The 16,415-nt window shown below is 42.8% G+C and overlaps 2 protein-coding genes across 5 annotated transcripts; both read left to right on the top strand.

The window, feature by feature from the left end:
• Positions 1-1,023: 1,023 nt before the first annotated feature.
• Positions 1,024-5,485, top strand: LOC110973137 (uncharacterized). The gene is made up of 2 exons (XM_022223696.2): positions 1,024-1,297; positions 2,487-5,485. The coding sequence occupies exon 2, from the start codon at positions 2,568-2,570 to the stop codon at positions 4,164-4,166; it is 1,599 nt and encodes a 532-aa protein (XP_022079388.2). The 5' UTR covers positions 1,024-1,297; positions 2,487-2,567; the 3' UTR covers positions 4,167-5,485.
• A 725-nt stretch (positions 5,486-6,210) lies between these two features.
• Positions 6,211-16,395, top strand: LOC147799710 (uncharacterized). Of its 4 annotated transcripts, XM_087134831.1 has the most exons (3): positions 6,211-7,377; positions 9,533-9,582; positions 13,629-16,395. In XM_087134831.1, exons 1-3 carry the CDS (start codon positions 7,326-7,328, stop codon positions 15,276-15,278), a joined length of 1,752 nt encoding a protein of 583 aa, XP_086990957.1. In that variant the 5' UTR covers positions 6,211-7,325; the 3' UTR covers positions 15,279-16,395. The 4 variants fall into 4 exon arrangements, with proteins under 4 accessions (XP_086990957.1, XP_086990960.1, XP_086990959.1 ...); XM_087134834.1 differs by lacking the exon at positions 9,533-9,582 and having other exon boundaries at positions 13,629-16,394; XM_087134833.1 differs by lacking the exons at positions 6,211-7,377; positions 9,533-9,582 and adding an exon at positions 8,980-9,077.
• Positions 16,396-16,415: the final 20 nt, after the last annotated feature.

The raw sequence follows: 16,415 nt of genomic DNA, 5'->3' as shown, positions 1-16,415 counted from the left end.
TAAAGCCCTTGTACTCGTAGGATGTACGAATCATAGGACAAGCTGAGAGCTAATCAGCCTGGCGCAGCGCTGGCTTTGTCTACGATTACGTTGGGACGGTGGGGTGGAATGACACTCACTGTAATGGGAATTATTGGATCTTGCTCCAACACAAGAGGTATTAAAACGACATGTTCTTTCCGTGTACATGTACATTTGACATTTTAATCCGTGACCCATGGTTGATGACGAACCCCCGTCGTGAAAAATTCATCGGAAGGCCAACTGACCGCGACAGGAAAGCATAAAGTCCGGCCCTCGTGTGAAGAAACTGGACATCGCCGAGGGCAATCCCCGAGGGGAATTGAAAAAGAAAAATGAGACAAAAGGGGAAAGAAACGAAAAAAAAATAATAAAAAGGGGGCTCACTGAACACTGTGATTGAGACTTTCGAAATCTAAAAATTAATCAGTTTGAAAGCTCACACCAGAACATGGGAATAGACAGAGAAATTTCCATATTACATTTGGGTTACTAATATTTACGTGGGCCGCCATGAGACAGGGTGAAGCGGATACTATAGCACTGAGGAATATGTTGAGTGTCACGGTTTCTGAAGCACTCAACATCTACCCGCAGTGCCGCTTCACAAAAACGTAAAGGCCCTTATCGAATTAAAGTAGAAGGAAATTTTCCATGTTTCTATAGGATAAATAGCAGTTGCTGATATGCTTTGAAAAACCCACTTCAAAAATGTTCCTTCTTCTTTGGGGTTGTTTCCTAGGCCTAACTGTAGCTTTTTGGTACATGTACTTGTATTGCCTTGCCGGGGGGGGGCGAATCTTCCCAATTTATTTCTCAACGCATCACGAATCATCGATCCGGCCCGTCATTGTTCGCGTCAACACAGCGGATCCCGTACACACAGAAAAGCAGATTCACCGTCAACCAGTGTACACACGGGATCAATGCGATTCTAGTTGCTAGCGAGTCCCGTTACCAAGCAGGGGCGCGCGGTGTCAAAAGGTTCACCTTCGGCGTTGCGAGGTCTGTTGTTTGCCGACGGGGGGACAATAGAGCAGTACAAGCCCGAATATTGATCAACACCACAATCTGAATTCTTGTAGGAATTTTAGCCGAATCTGTGAAGCAAAATTTCTACAGTCACACACAGTAGGACATCAGTCAACCGTACCTCGTTGAGCACAGTATGGTCCAACTGAAATCATGTAGAATATGGTCAAAAGAAAGAAAGGGGTAGATTGTATCATCGACGACAACAACCGAAATGTGTCGGCCGAGATGAAGCAATGACGCGGTACGTATGAGGCATTGTGATATGAGCTGTGGTTTCGTGAATGGGTACTAATCATCCATGATTCTACATGTCCCGTACATGAATACGGTCGTTGTATTTCTAAAAAAAATGTAGCGCATCGAAGCTGGTATCTTTTTTTTAAAAATTAGACCCTCTATCTGCGACAGTGCAATATGCTCGTTCCAACGACTGTTACAGAGAGGGCTCATTTATCGAGTAAATGACCTGGCAGTGAAGCTGGTACAGAATGGACAAGTATACTACGAGGTGGTGTGTCCTCCATAGTACTTGTAGGTCTATTCGGAAATGACATAGGCGATGATTTTGCGCTTTCAGGGTACTCAACGGATACTGTATTTATCTGTGTCATGCACGTTGGAAAGTTCGGGTGGAGAGGGGGTTTTTAAGTGTTGACGTGCAACAATGTGCATTAAATCGCTTCAACAGAACTAACAGGTACTTCCAATAAATTTCTCCCATGATTGACATGTATTTTTTTATTAATTTGTAAGGTGATGCCATGTGCGCTTCGTGACCCTTCATAGTTTGTTAGGAAGTACTGTTGTCACAAAAATTTCAGCTTTGTAAAGTAGGGAGCAGGAAAAATTGAAAGCTTACATTGAGTGCGTCGAAGAAAAGATTTTTTTTCACAGGCTATGTGTGAAATCAACGTTTTATGACCTTAAGCAAATAATTCTTGTTTGTTCGGAAGAGATGAAACCTTTAAACATGAGCCATTGCAAATGTGTTTAAGCGAATACCCAGTTTGGATAGAATCCAGCGAGGTCTGAATAAGTTGTGAAGCACAATGCACTGGAGGCCCTGTCATGCAAGAAGTGGTATGGTGGATAATACAATCAGTTCAAACTTTCACTTGGTAGTACATGTATTAAGGATCGGTGTTTTTCGCTCTGAAAGCGAGTTTACGATAAAAGTGAAGGATTTGCTGTTGTGTTCGGATTGTATTTAATGATGCGTTTCCCACTACCTGGCTTGTGACATAAGCTTAAATATCCCCGATAACAATAGTACAATTATTATGTTTAAATTCCAAGAGGAGTATTTTTTATACAAATCTCTTTTTGTTTTTCATGTTTGCAAAAATTGATGGACTTCCTGTTGATGAAAATATTTATACCCTCGTGAGAAATTATTTTGTTTTCTTTTGTCTATTTTGTAAAACATGCAGATTCGAGATTTCCTGGAAGAATACCCGAAATTTAAAGGTTTTTCCTTAATGACTGGCATCGATGACTGACAGTATCTTTCAATGGTCATGTTGGTTACTGGCAACGTTAGTCCGCGAACGTACAGGCGTAGAGACCCAGTGGTCAATCCTCGTGCTTTGAGGAGTGGGACGCAAATTCACCGAGTGACCCACACCAGGGCGGTCCCCTTCCGTACTCCGCCTCGAGACGTTTTTTTCTCCATTGAAAAGTCGCTTCCTCACGATGAACTTCAGACCGCCCGCACCAGACCTAATAGCCGACAATGCGCCGATGCGATGCAGGATTACTTCCCTGGTGTTTCCACGAACACCGCTCCGACCCCAGTTTCCAGGCGTGAATCAACCGTTTCAGGGGTCCAGTCCAGATGTGCATCGGTCCCATTGCCAAAAGCCGACGCAAACAACGTGAACTCGGGCGATACCGAAACGGGGCGGAGTGCCACGGCACCACCATATATCAACCTGTCGCTCCAACTTTCTGATTTGGAAAATCTCAACATGAGAGCTGACGATGTAGCCACGGCTGCGATCGAGAAAGAGCAACAGAAATTCCACGCGGAGAGGCGTCTCAACATCTCCTCGGCAATGGGTGTCCGGCAGCACGGCTCCCCCCGCTACGGAAGCTTCAGTGGGACACCAACAAGAAGAAAACGGCGGGAAAGAGAGCACGCATACTTGTGCATGAAGTTCCGCGAACGGCCGTGTTTGCGGACAGAGAGTTTTCTGAATGACGATCTCTACGTTCAGGTGAACAACTTGTCCAGGGAATGCTGCGATGTCCTCGGGCCAAAGGCCTGCCACGAGTGCGATAGACTGAACAGACGCAGCAATTCCGCCCTTCGCAATGAGGCCAACTTCCCAAGCATCCATATTTCTGCCGCTAACTTTTCAACAATGACATTAGTCAACAGGGTGAGGCCCGAGATGAATACCAGGGAGGTGCTGGAGAGGCTCGCCCACGGAGACATATCAAGGCAGTCGCTGCGCCGTCACAGGAGCAGCTCTGAAAAGAGTCAAGACCCAGCTAGCAGTGACAATACTCCAGCTTCGCGTGCGCGCAAAACAAGCGTCAGTGCCTTCCAGGTCCCAGACGGGGTGGGTTTCTTTACCAACTTTACCGACCTAACTGCGCAGATCTTCGCCAGAAAACGAGGGCAGAACAGGCACACTAGGCCAAAGCTGATTAACCAGGGGGTTGGGGACACGAACAACTTACCAGTGATCACAAACGTGGAGCTGGTTCCCAAGAAGGAATGGGAACGAGAGAACCCTGCCAATTACTTTGGCCCGCCCATGCTGTCCCGCGCCGAGATCCAGAGGCAGAAGAGCCATCCGCGCTTCTACGCAGGTGCGCAAGGGAAGTACGAGCTGCCGGAGGCGCCCTCGTTTGATGAGATTACCTTAAAGGCTTCGGGGGCCAGGCACCAGAGAATTCGTCAGTTGGAGGCGCGATCGGACACGCCCGATTCGGATGTGTCCCTGTGGAGCGTGAAATCCTCACGGAAAGGCGAAGAACAGTACTCAGCTTTGAGTGAGGCTGAAACTGATGCAGTCGACGAAGAGGCAGAGTCAGACGCCCAAGCGAGCCAGGCTCTCTCAGATTTAGATAATCAGTTAGAACTAGAAACCGATTCAGCATGATGCGGCAGTTGTGGGTGTCGTAGATGATCCATTTTTGTCTATTTTGACAAGAATTGATTTTGACGCATTCCTATGCCCTGCTATAATTTTATGCATAAAGTATGGAAATTACATATTCTTACACGCTTTCAAAGCAAAAAATTGCTTCATTACAACTAATTTGACATCTTTGAAGAAAAAATGCATACGTTAATTAAAAACGTAGAGGAAGTTGTATTGACACTATATTTCCATATTACAGACATGGATGTATTTATTGGAATCTCTATAAACTGGTTAAATATCGGTAATGTATTTAAAGACCACCCAGTCAGTATGCCTACCAAAGTGCAATTACCACTATGTTATCAAACTCACAATGACTCAGAGAAAATGCAAAACTGGGGTGAATATGGGTATTAAGGTAGTGGAGACCAAACAGTCAAACCAAACAATGTATGTATCTCTTTGGCTATGCTCATCTTTACAAATCCCTTGACTCGATCGGGCCATGTAACATTCAGTTGTTAAAGTTAGATGAGAAAATGTAAAGTCAAATTTCCGTTTTCAGGTGAATGACCTTTTGTTGAAGATAGCGGCCTTGGCAACTTAGTTTACGAAAAGGACAATCTTTTGAAACAGAATTTGCAATGACATTTGATGGTTTGGTAAAGATTCTCGATGTAAAAAGGTAAGCACATGACACCATGATGGATTCTAGTAAGGCCTTCGACTTTGTATGCCACAACAATTACTCTTACTGAAACTCCAGCAAGCTGGAATTCACTATACAAGTGGATCAGCAATTCTCTTACAAATAATCACAAAAGTAGTTTTGGAGGGAGATTCTTCATACCAATAGATGTGACCTCTGGTGTGCCACCGGGCACCCTTCTAGGACCTTTGCCTTTCGTATTGTACCTGAATGACCTCCGATTCCTGGCAGATGATTGCATCCCATATCGAGAAATAAAAACAAAGGAGGACACTCAAGATTTGCAAAATGACATTAATAAACGCTGCAACTGGGAATCATGTCATGTGAATGCTACTCAGTGCTCACCATCAAAAAGAAAACACCCATCGAGTCAACCTACATGGTGAATGGTAAACCTCCTTTGGCGGGTAACAGTTACAATTATCTTGGGATGGATTTGAATCACAGATCAATCTGGATTGATTAGAAGATACTCGGATTGTTTCTCAACATTTTTTACAGCTGCTCAGATAAGGTGACAAAGACTACTTATAAAATCTTGGCTCGACCTTAACTTGGATGCTGCGCGTGCATACCATCAAGAGCGCAAAATTAAAGCAAACTGGAAACAGTACAACTGAAACCGGCCATACCTTTTGTGTCAAGATTTTCTACGGAACTGAAGTGTATCTTCCATATTGACAAACCTGGGGTGGAAGTCAAAATCATCTGCAGTCGCCAATCTCTACCCACCAGCAAATAAAGACTGCTTTAATTTTTTTTCGCATCAAGAACTCTGGTGGAATCACCTCCCTGCAAACATAAGGAAGGCAGCAACTGTTCAAAGCTTTATGACTAATCTCAGGAACCCCCAGATGTCAGCGTTGATGAGGGAGCTCATGCATCCGTCCGTTAGCTACCGCGCGCTGTCTGCAATGTCTGCAATGCGAAGTAAAAGCAGGGTGGAGACAGAAAGAGTTAAGCAACTGGCCCAAAAGTAACATCATTCAAGCAGCTACTTGGTTGGAACCTTTGACCCTATGATTAGATGTCACAAGCGCTGACCACCACTGTATGGGCCACATGCCTACCCGAGGCTGTTTCTCCGCAGCTCCAACCATCTAATAAAGAATTATAGAGGGCGTCCTCGAAAATTGTGGCAGCCTACCCCTCCGCACAAGAGCGTCACATGGCCAAGGACATTTTGGATATAAAAATGGACTCGCAATGCTCTTGTTCAACCAAGGCAATAGGCGGCCATTTTACCGGCCATCTTACGGTGATAGTTGGCTTGCTTGTTATTATTGTAACTATTGTTGCAGGTTACGACTTGGTATATATATATATATATATATATATATATATATATATATATATATATATATATATATATATATTTGTATTCCGCACCGTACGATGGCCGTTGGTGGCTTCAATGACCCGTGTGCTGATTAAGAGCAATGCGACTGTGATGCTTGTGTACCTAGCTCACTAACTGCTTTTGCAATGCTCCTGATAGTGACAGAGCCATTCACTCCACACCTTCATATCTTGTTGACACGGGTACTTTTTTATCTCACGTAATCAATTAGAAACGGGCATTACAGGGAATCAAGACGAAAGAGATTAAATACTGTATTAAAGAAACTCATCATTGGAAACCTTAAAGTGACAACCCAGTTGGAAATTTTAAAACTGAAAACAAAATAAATACAAACAAACAAAATCAAATGTGGGATTTTGCTTTGTCAGAGCCCACCGGGCTTCCAATTTCAGTAATGTACACGACACAATTTATAACATTTAATATCCCATATAACGTCTGGCATGTTTGCAAAGATATTCTAGTAAACTTTGTTTCTCGGAAAATTGATATAAAACATGCGTAAAACACGTACTATAGAAGTCTTCCAGGGTTAAAACAAAATGCTTGGACAGTAAAAACAAACCATGGGGAGGATGGAAATTAGAAGCTTTAGGTGCGGGCCAGGGGTGTGAATCCAATGGCAATACCAACAACTAAACATTTCAAGCGTTTCCCTGTATCTTTGCAACATTAGAAGGTGACTGCATATAGTAAGACATTTCCCCGTTGATGGCCACATTGATATGAGATGTCAAGTTGATTTCAAAGAGATGGTGGCTGGGAATTGTCTTTAAGTTGTAACTATTGACCGACCAGTATTTGTTTTAGGTTGCCAGGTTGTGGATACAGCGATCGAGTATCACAAAGGATCCGAGGCTCTGTGTACGACCCGGCTTGTTACACGGTAATTCGAACTGTGCCCAGTAGGTAGGCTTCGGACACGAAGGCCCTGTCGTAATAATCGGCAAGGGTAAAATGCCAATAAAAGTTAAACCCAACGTAAATATAGCCGCGGCACCACAGGCAAAACACTAAGGAAATAAAATCGATATGCCAGTCAAACATGCTTCTCAAAACTGGAAGTTTGAAGGTAGTGAGGTTGTAAGGGAACAGATGAATGGAGCGCTGTGGAATTCAGAGGAGAAACAGCGTTCTTCCTAATCGTTTCGGTAAGTTCACTTTTCTAGATCGTTAGACTTCATAGGAGTACATAATTTATTTGTCATTGTGCTTCAAGTTATACGAAGACCCGTGAAAATAGTGGCGGATAAACTTGGACAGGTACCGTATAGCACTGTGGGACTGTCACCAGGACACCTGTTTATATTTCACGAAACAGTGACAATGAATTTGCCAAGTTTCATTTAAAAGGCTAGAAACCATTCTTTTTGATCCACGGTCCAAAATTGCGAGAGTTTTCACAGATTTTAAGGGCCCACAATCTAATGTCATGAGTAGTATTGTTAGACGTTGCAAATATTGTGGAATTCCCTTTTCAATGCAGTATTCAAATCTCACAAACTGTCCTTAACCACTGTTTTTCTGAGTACTGTATTTCCTAGTTTAAGGTAACTTTTTCAGTAAACTAAATTTTTGGATGATACATAAATTGATTTCTTTTGATTCAATGTGTGCATAATTATCATTGTAAGCCTATAGGTTAAAAAGGAAAGCAAAGAAATGAAAGGGGTAGAAACGGGGGAGAAAAACAGAGACATGAAAATGTTGGCTTTGTGTGGCAGTTTTAAAGGAGTCGGGGACGGAATCCGCCCCCGCAACATTTTTCTGATATGACCGCAGTGCCTTTTTTTTTCATTTCAGGGTCTGGCCCGTTAAGACTTAAAGTAACTCATTGCAGTCTGTGGTCATTTTGACACCAATTTTGTGATAATTGAAGATACTGTTCTTGAGCAGCGCCAATTTTTTTCCGAGACAGGTCAATGCTCAATGCACGCGGACAGGCACGCGTGTGGCCTTCGACTTCAAATAATGTGACAAGAAAACTCAAAGTCAAATTGAGTTGAAACTCCAAGTTTGTACTGATTAGGCGAGTTTTTACATGCACACCAAGCTTGACAAATAATGGCATGAGCAATAATCCGGGTGATGGGGGTATATGGCCCCACGTTTTCAGGTGGAGGGTCGGCTACTGAATCATCCCCTCCCTCACTTTCTGCAGTGACCAAAAATAACGGATTGTCAAGAATGTTTCGGACTTCCACCATTAAACCCTATTTATTCACAGGATACGGTCAAAAACATTGAAAACAAAATATTAAGTATACTTTTTTATGAATACTAGCAATTAGAAAACAAGATTTTTGCATCTCTTACTCATTTTCCATTTTAATTTGAAATAAAAAAAATCCAACGTTCCAGCAAAGGTATTGTAATTTCATAACGTTCATTCATATCATTTATTTACTTAACTGAGTGGGCTGACGTGCTTATATCACAATTATTTCTCCTAACTTTTGTGCCGTGAATAGAAAGCCCTTGTATCACAAAACTTTGCTTGTTGGCACCCTTCACGGTACTAATGAGTTTACTGCGGGCAACCTTTTTACCTGACAGGGCAAAAGTCACAGATAATGGCCGTGATACAAATTAGTGTGCTTCTGTGAACTAGTCACGTGCAAAATTTGACAATTTCAGAGAGAGAGATAAGAGGGAAAGGTATATAAAAATCGGCAAGTAATCTACAAACTGTTATGGATCATAATATTATCTTTAGAACCAACAAAAACAACCCCTATTTCAATGACATCCGATCCGAAAGGCGTAGGATTTATGTGGTCCTTCAGTAACGGCAAAGATGTACCATTGGTATAATGCAGTAACGGCAAATTCATCTGACGTTTCTCGACAGGTAAAATTATTAGTTTCTATAGAAGTTTCGTGCCCAGGTGTTGTACATTGTTCGCAAAAGCTCACGAGTATAGGCTACAACAGGAATTGTATAAATAATGTTGGGGTCTATCAAGACAAGTTCATTCTAAAGTGGGGCTAACACGATTACTAACAGACATGAATGAATGCAATTGACTTCAACATGCTAACGGTACTCTTTTATTTTATCACTTTGTAGTTATTGATTACACGATACTGTCCAAAAAGCTGAAAACAGTTCGTATGTATTGGACTTTTTTGTCTGTCAGGGACCGGAAACGAGAAAAGAACACTAGTGATGACTATTCACAAAACTAATTAAACCGTTATTTTTGTCATTAACAAAAATGTAGTTATATCCAAGAAAGAGGTACATTTCCTGCAGGAAATTAATAAAGAGGTAGTCCCTAACAAGAATCTTTCATTGAAACACAGCAGGTGCAAAAGCGGATGGGCCTATCAACAGGCAGAACTGTGTAAAAAAGGTACTGAATTCAACGGTGTCCTTTATGGTCTTTCCATCCAAGAATTCGCTACGTTTTAGCATGTTGCCCATTCCTATTTTTCTCTACCAATCGATTTTGCATCAATGTACCTTTTAGTCCCGTTATCATTGTACGGCCCGGGTATTATTTTTTTGTCTGTGAGATTAATTTGAAAGAAAGATCTAAAATATGTTTTTTTTTAAAATGAAATTATGCACTTGAAAGGTCGATACACCGAGACAGTTATAATAATGTCATTCACTGGGAAGCACCAGTGGGGAAATGGAAGGTAATTTCTCCTCGTGCGTGTTTCCTCTCGTGCGCGTCAGTTGTCATTTGAGCGACAAAGGAGCAGTTGCTATGGGCTACGCAGGATAATGCTATACCTCACCTGTAAAAGGGACTATGATGCACTTCCGTTTTGCCAAAACAACGCACAGCTGCTAGTAAAATTCATGCATTTTTTCCTAGGGGTCAGGTGTTTACCCTTAGGCTTGGAGAGTCGCGTCCTTCCCACCCGTTTGTAGGCGAGACCTTCAATATCATTTTTATACGCCAAATCAAACACAATCAGGTGGACATAGTTGAAGTCGCCTAGTTCATTGTTTGTGACTTTCCCACGTGTGCAGCAATACACAATTTAGCCAGTTCCACATAACTGCCAAAAAAATAAATGATTGATCTATCTTTCAGTTTATTTTGCACCTGCCGTTGCGTCAGCTTACAACGCACATAGGGGACACTGATTATCGGATAGCCCATTCCGCGGATGCTCTGTCAGAACGTCTCCTCCAGTCACTTGGTGTATGCGGGTCGTTTCGATCGGTAGCTATTCTTGTGCACACAGATATTTACTGCTGAAAGGGCGGACAATTGCAGTCTTAAAAACTTGATGAGGGAGACGAGTGGAGAATGTACCTTCTGTGTATACGATTGTAAATAATGAATGCCAAAACCCGGTAGGCTGGATGGATATTTGCACACGATGTTTCTACTGAGCCCGCGTCCACTCAATGATGGATTGGAATATCCACCGACTTTTAAGCTTTCCTTGTGCTTTGGAGTCCTTTTGGTTACCCTCGAATTCAATTAAACTTATGGCTGAATCAATGAACTGGCTTTCAACACCAACAATGGAACAGTAGAAAGCTGAGATGTTTCCAGTTGCAATGAAAAGACCTCAACGACTCCCAGTTAGTGCCATTGCCTACCGTACTCAGGTAAACTGTGTGTACTTCAAGCCGAAAAAGCTAGGAGTAAAATTCAACACGTTTGTTCTTTTGAGACAAAAATATTGTACAGGAAAACCATGGCTATGCATAGCAATGCACATCAGGCACCTGAGACTAACATCAACATTTGAAATGTGCACTTTGGATTAATCCAGATTAAACTAGGGGCAGATTGGGTCCTTTCATATTACTGTGCCTGTCGAAGTGTCTGCGATCGGTCTCGGTAAGTTTGTGAGCGTTTCACGGACTAAAATTATGCCGCTAGTATAGCGCCCTTACGTGAAATTCTTCTGTTTTCCCTGTTCACTGTATTTCGTATGGAACGTCAAACTAATGAAAATGGGTATAGTTTGTTCTCTAGCGTGCGAGAGGTGACAGTAGAGATGGGTTATTTAGGTCTAATTACAACAGTCCCCAATGAACCTCATTCGTCATTTTTACACGATTCCTCTTTGAATCTCTCATTTTGATTACAGCTCTTTCTGTTTGCTTCAAAGTGCAAGCTCGCTTAACACAGTGCTACAAATTATAGTAAACCCAGTGTCCCCCTCTCAAAATGTTTTACATGAGGTAATGAGGTCCCGACAGCTCATCTTTCTAGCCTACAAAAAATGGCCAAGAATTGTCATTTTAAGTCACCAACCACTTCTTTCGAAAACCATCTTTACGTTAAGTCTGCCCATCTCGACACTAATCAAGTCAATTCCTGAAGTCTTCAGTGCTTTAACATTTTCCATTATAGCAAACAAGTTTCCCTGCGTTATGTACAGCAATTTCGTCAGAAAATGCGAACCTTCTCTCAATGTGGGTGTTAGTTTGATTCCGGCCTTAACATGAAGCAAACAAGTGCTACTCGATACGGAGCATGGCTTTGTTCCTGGTTACAGTGTTACAAGCTCAACTGTTGTGAACAGTTTTGTACCCTCTACGAGGAACTGCAAATCAACCTCTGAAGCCCTGACAATATGTGTCACTGAACTCGGTTAATTGTAGTGCGAGGTGTACATTACAGTGAACACAAGTTTGGCTTACCGACCTCCACAACAAAGTCATTTGGAAAATTAAAAAGGTGTTGCGATAGTCATCAAATTTAAAAGGTGTTTTTACGTTTTACGGTCACCAGCGAACGGCAAAGAATGAAGTAGTGCCCTGTTATACTCACATGCATTGTAATTATCAGATACGAATAGACTTCGTTTTAATTAAATAACACCTCAATGGTATAGGAAAATGACAAATTCAGTGGGTTTTTCATGGTTATTCTTATACATTTCTCCCCTACAATGTCTTAACCCACCCAATCCTCTTTTGAAAACGATTGCAGTCGCAGTACGGACGCAACCTGTGGCACCATCGAACATAATGACTCCAAAGTTGTATTGGCCACAGTCACTTTCCCAACTAAAGGCCGTTGACAGAATTTGGCAAAGTGTAAATCAATAGGAACCCTCAACACTTTTCATCCATGCACATAATGTTCACTTTTCATCAGGATTCCAAACTGATGATCCTGAAACCAAAGACCCCTGTTTGCTCTTCCTTATGCAAACTAAAATCTAAACTATTGAGGAAAGTGGCCAAAAGACTCATTTTGCGCGAACCGGTTACATATAATTTTGATGAAAAATTTACAATATTTGCAAAGTGAAGAGGCCGGAAACTATAGGCACATTATTAAGACGTATCTTGATGTCGTGTTCATTTGCTGTTGGAGAGTTGCCATGGCAACTGGCCGACGTCAATTAAACATGAGCAAATGGCTCATTGTTGTCTTGCTTTATTTGGGTCCTGTAAGGTGATTAAAGGAAAAAATTTGATTCACTATTAACCACATTGGATTATTGAATAACCAATAATACACATACAAACGTATTGCTTATCATTCTAATGACAGTGTTTGGTGTAAGGTTTATTAGAATAGGTAATGTATGACGCTGCTTTTGACAATGCCTCTACCATCTCCATGCTCACAACGCCATTCAGATTTACCGCTTCGAGCACGACAAATTCTACTTCTAGTCTTGCCTTGTGTTTGCTCGTAGCCGCCAAGCCAATGTACTGTACACCGCACAACAGGGTGCTTACGGACCATTTGTGGTCCAGAGGAGTGTTTATTTGTGCAAACAAAAGAAATGTTGAATTTCATTACTGATTTCGAAAGAATGGAAATTGCTGACAGCTTCTTGGCAACAGCCTCATCTGTCACTGAACGCTTCGATCAGCTATTTTGTTGGGGCAATTGGTTCTTGAATGTGCTGCAAGAGACCAAGTTGCCATCTCCATTCATCAGCTTCAGCCAAATGCGGAAAATCTCTGAAAGGGAGTAGAAACACACGACTCGTCAAGAGCTGTTAACAAAAATGAGGTTTTATTTGGAACTCGCCAAACCAAGCCTAGCAAGCAGAACCGAACCGACACCTCATTGTATGGGCTTGAGACGTCCTTCGCTGAGCATTTTTCTTAAAAACAAGTTGATCATTCCCCGCTATCTGCAATTTATTCGAATATTTCGATGCTATCTCATAGATGTACGCACTGTTAAAGGCTTCGCAAGAATGCAATATTTTACTTTCATGATTTAGCCGCTATAAGAAATGACCAACTAATTCAACCTTTTGAGATAGACCTTTTCAGGCAATGTTTTTGCTTCAACCCCAGAACCAACACCTTCCGCATTATTTTGCAATTGAGTTTTAACTTGTCCTTGGTTCTAGTAATTATCAGTTCTGAAATTGAAACTTGTATATTTGTGCGTCAGAGAAAGGATCTGAATCGCCTCAAAAGTAAAGCCGTATCTCTTTTTTATCGCTTCAGCTCCAGGATGTAAAGATGGCGGCCTGCTTCACCGTCAAGAATCCCCAAGACGCCGCTATTTACATCACAGGGCTCTCGGCCAGTCACTCCTGGCCCTGCCGGAGACCACAGACCCGTGGCTCACCCGGTACTCTGCCCCCGAGCTCACTCAACAGCCGCCGGCATTCCGACAAGTCACTGCAGCCCAACAGCACCGGTTACCGCCCTGTGTTGGCGGTGACACGGCGAAGTTTACCCGCCGCCGAGACAATGCATTCTACGCCAGCGGCATCTTTAGAAAACCTGGACAGGCCGACATTCACCGAAGTCCCCAGATTACAAGAGGAAAGATTCAGGCGAAATGCAGCATTAACTCTGGGGCGGCCCATACCACCCGTCGAGGCGCTGAAGAGTAAATCAGCCTTTGTTTCCCGGAATGCATCGACAAAAGCCAAACCCTCACTCAGTTTCTTCAGCAAATCAAAGGTTGACCTCAGGACAGGATTCATGAGGTCCCTGTCTCGACCGACTCCGGGCGAACTGGACCTGAAGTACCACCGAGACTCGCACGAGAACAGACGGAGGGAGAAAGACTGCCAACCTGACTTGGACAAGCTAAACATGTCTGAGATCATGTCCATGCTCAAAAGTAAATTACCCGTGGAGAAACGAGTCGGTTTTCAAGACACAACTCCTTGCAGTCAACAATGCCAGGAAAAAGGTGACGCCCAGAATGCAGTAAATGATAATGACCTTGGTATTAAGCAGCTACCGAAAGTAAACTTAAAAGATTCGCTCAACTCACGCGATATTATTTGTTGTGAGCCACCACTTGTGTCCAGCAAAAACAAAAATAAGGACCATAAACTCAGACTCCAAGCACTGTACTCTCAGTTTCGAAAGTACAGAGAAGATGCCAAATCACGGGAAATCGCCATGCAATATCACAATTCTAAAGACAATGATAGTTTCTTTGCAGAGAGAGTTCTTAAGAGACAGTCACGACCTTCAGATGACGAGAAGCGGGCACGAATCAATATCCTAAATTTGGAAAGTTTTGGGTATGATGGAGACTTAGCGGCTACCGATTGCCAGACCACTTCATCAGAGTCGTGCAGCGAGCACAGCAGTTGGTCAGGCTCCAGCGATACCCACACTCCAAGGAGCGCTGCTGCGTTGCTCTTGCACCCTGACTTGCAAGGTGAACTGTGCAGGCAAGGTCCAGCGTGCAGTGGTACGAAGTCCGGGAAGCAAACCCGCTCAACGCGGAGAGTCAGGTACGCAGGACCAGCTCTTGCGCCGAGTTGGGAAGCTAATAGAAGCGGCACCCAGGACAGAACCAAACGAACATGGAAGAACTACCCAAACGACAAGGGAGTTTGCTTTGATCTAGAGCCCCACCATTACAAAGTTCCCTTCGCTGAGTACATCAACATCACTCATCCCATGAGACCTCCTGCCAACACCCCTGTCAGTATTCTCTCTGAAGACGAAGATGAATTATTGAATACAGCGGAGTGGGAATCTGATGGGTGGTCGTTGACCTACCACGCGAAGCGCGCACCCACTCCGTCTAGCACTGTTAGTGGCTTGGTCAAAGGCCAGGTCAGAGTGGAATCCCACGGGTCCAGTAAGGCCACGATTAATGTATTCTTACCGCAGATGACTTGATCTTTCATGAGTCCAGTTGACAGACACATAAACTTGCCCTCTGATCAAAGTATAGGTGACGATCTGGAAATCTGCAACACAACAGCCTCGCCTCAAGACGTCAGCTTTTACTCAACGTGACTGACATTCAAAGTTTCACAATTTCTGTAGGCCCAATGTTTAACCTCTATCGCTCCACGGGGCGCTGAATTGCTTCATGTCCAAAGGAACTAATATGTAGCTTAAAACAAGCAACTCGATGAGGCATTGTGAGTAAAGAAGCTGGTAGCATTATAAAAACGACGGATGTTTTCAGTATAGAAATTGATTTTACTCAATTAATTGCTTAATCATTTAAATATCAAAAGGAAGATTGTACAACTATACGCTGTATATAAGCTGATTTCGTTAATGACACTGATGCTATATATTGTCTCCCATAGAGAGATGGGTAGATCAGAAAGAAGTATTCATAACATGCGAGTCTTTTAGCGAAACGTGGGAATTTTTACCACATCTCCTTCATAATGCGGTTGATGAAACACGTAGAGGCTAACTAGGCCTACTTATTTTCAATAAGTATAAAAAGGCATATAAAGCGTATAAGGTGACTGGGGTAGGAAGTGGGTTACCTGCACCCTTTGGGGACATATTACTGGACGTTTGGAGGAATTAAATGCATCAATATTGTAGAAACGGTACACATACAGCATGTCTTCCTTCAGGGCGTTTTTTTTTTGCAGATTAATAAAAAACGACGATCACTTTAGAAAATATCCCAATTTTGCCCCCCAGCAAGCTCTGGATTCACAACCACGTAGCAGATTTGGATCAACTATTACTAGAGGTCCGGAAGAGCTCATAAGTATGGTAGAGTGCTATCTCACTGAAATTCAAAATAAAGCCCACAAGACGATGTTAGGATAAGGACACACGATGCATAATTTGTACTTTATGTATACAGACAACCGGTGCAGTAAAGATTGGAAGACCCCCCTAAAAGCATTATGTGTATGGTCTTATTTTACGTGTACGGTTAACAACAATGCAACGAGATTAGATAGCTTCACCAACGGCGACAATTCCATGTAGTAACCACCTCCCCCTCCCTTGCACGAACAAAAGGCTTAAAGGTCCTGGATCCCCGCAGTGTAAGAT

Source organism: Acanthaster planci, linkage group LG03 (genome assembly GCF_054643075.1).
Source record: "Acanthaster planci isolate LZ-2023a linkage group LG03, COTS_SCS, whole genome shotgun sequence".
Classification (NCBI taxonomy): Eukaryota; Metazoa; Echinodermata; class Asteroidea; order Valvatida; family Acanthasteridae; genus Acanthaster; species Acanthaster planci.
Note: the sequence above shows the minus strand (reverse complement) of the source record. Positions and strands in the feature narration are given on the sequence as shown.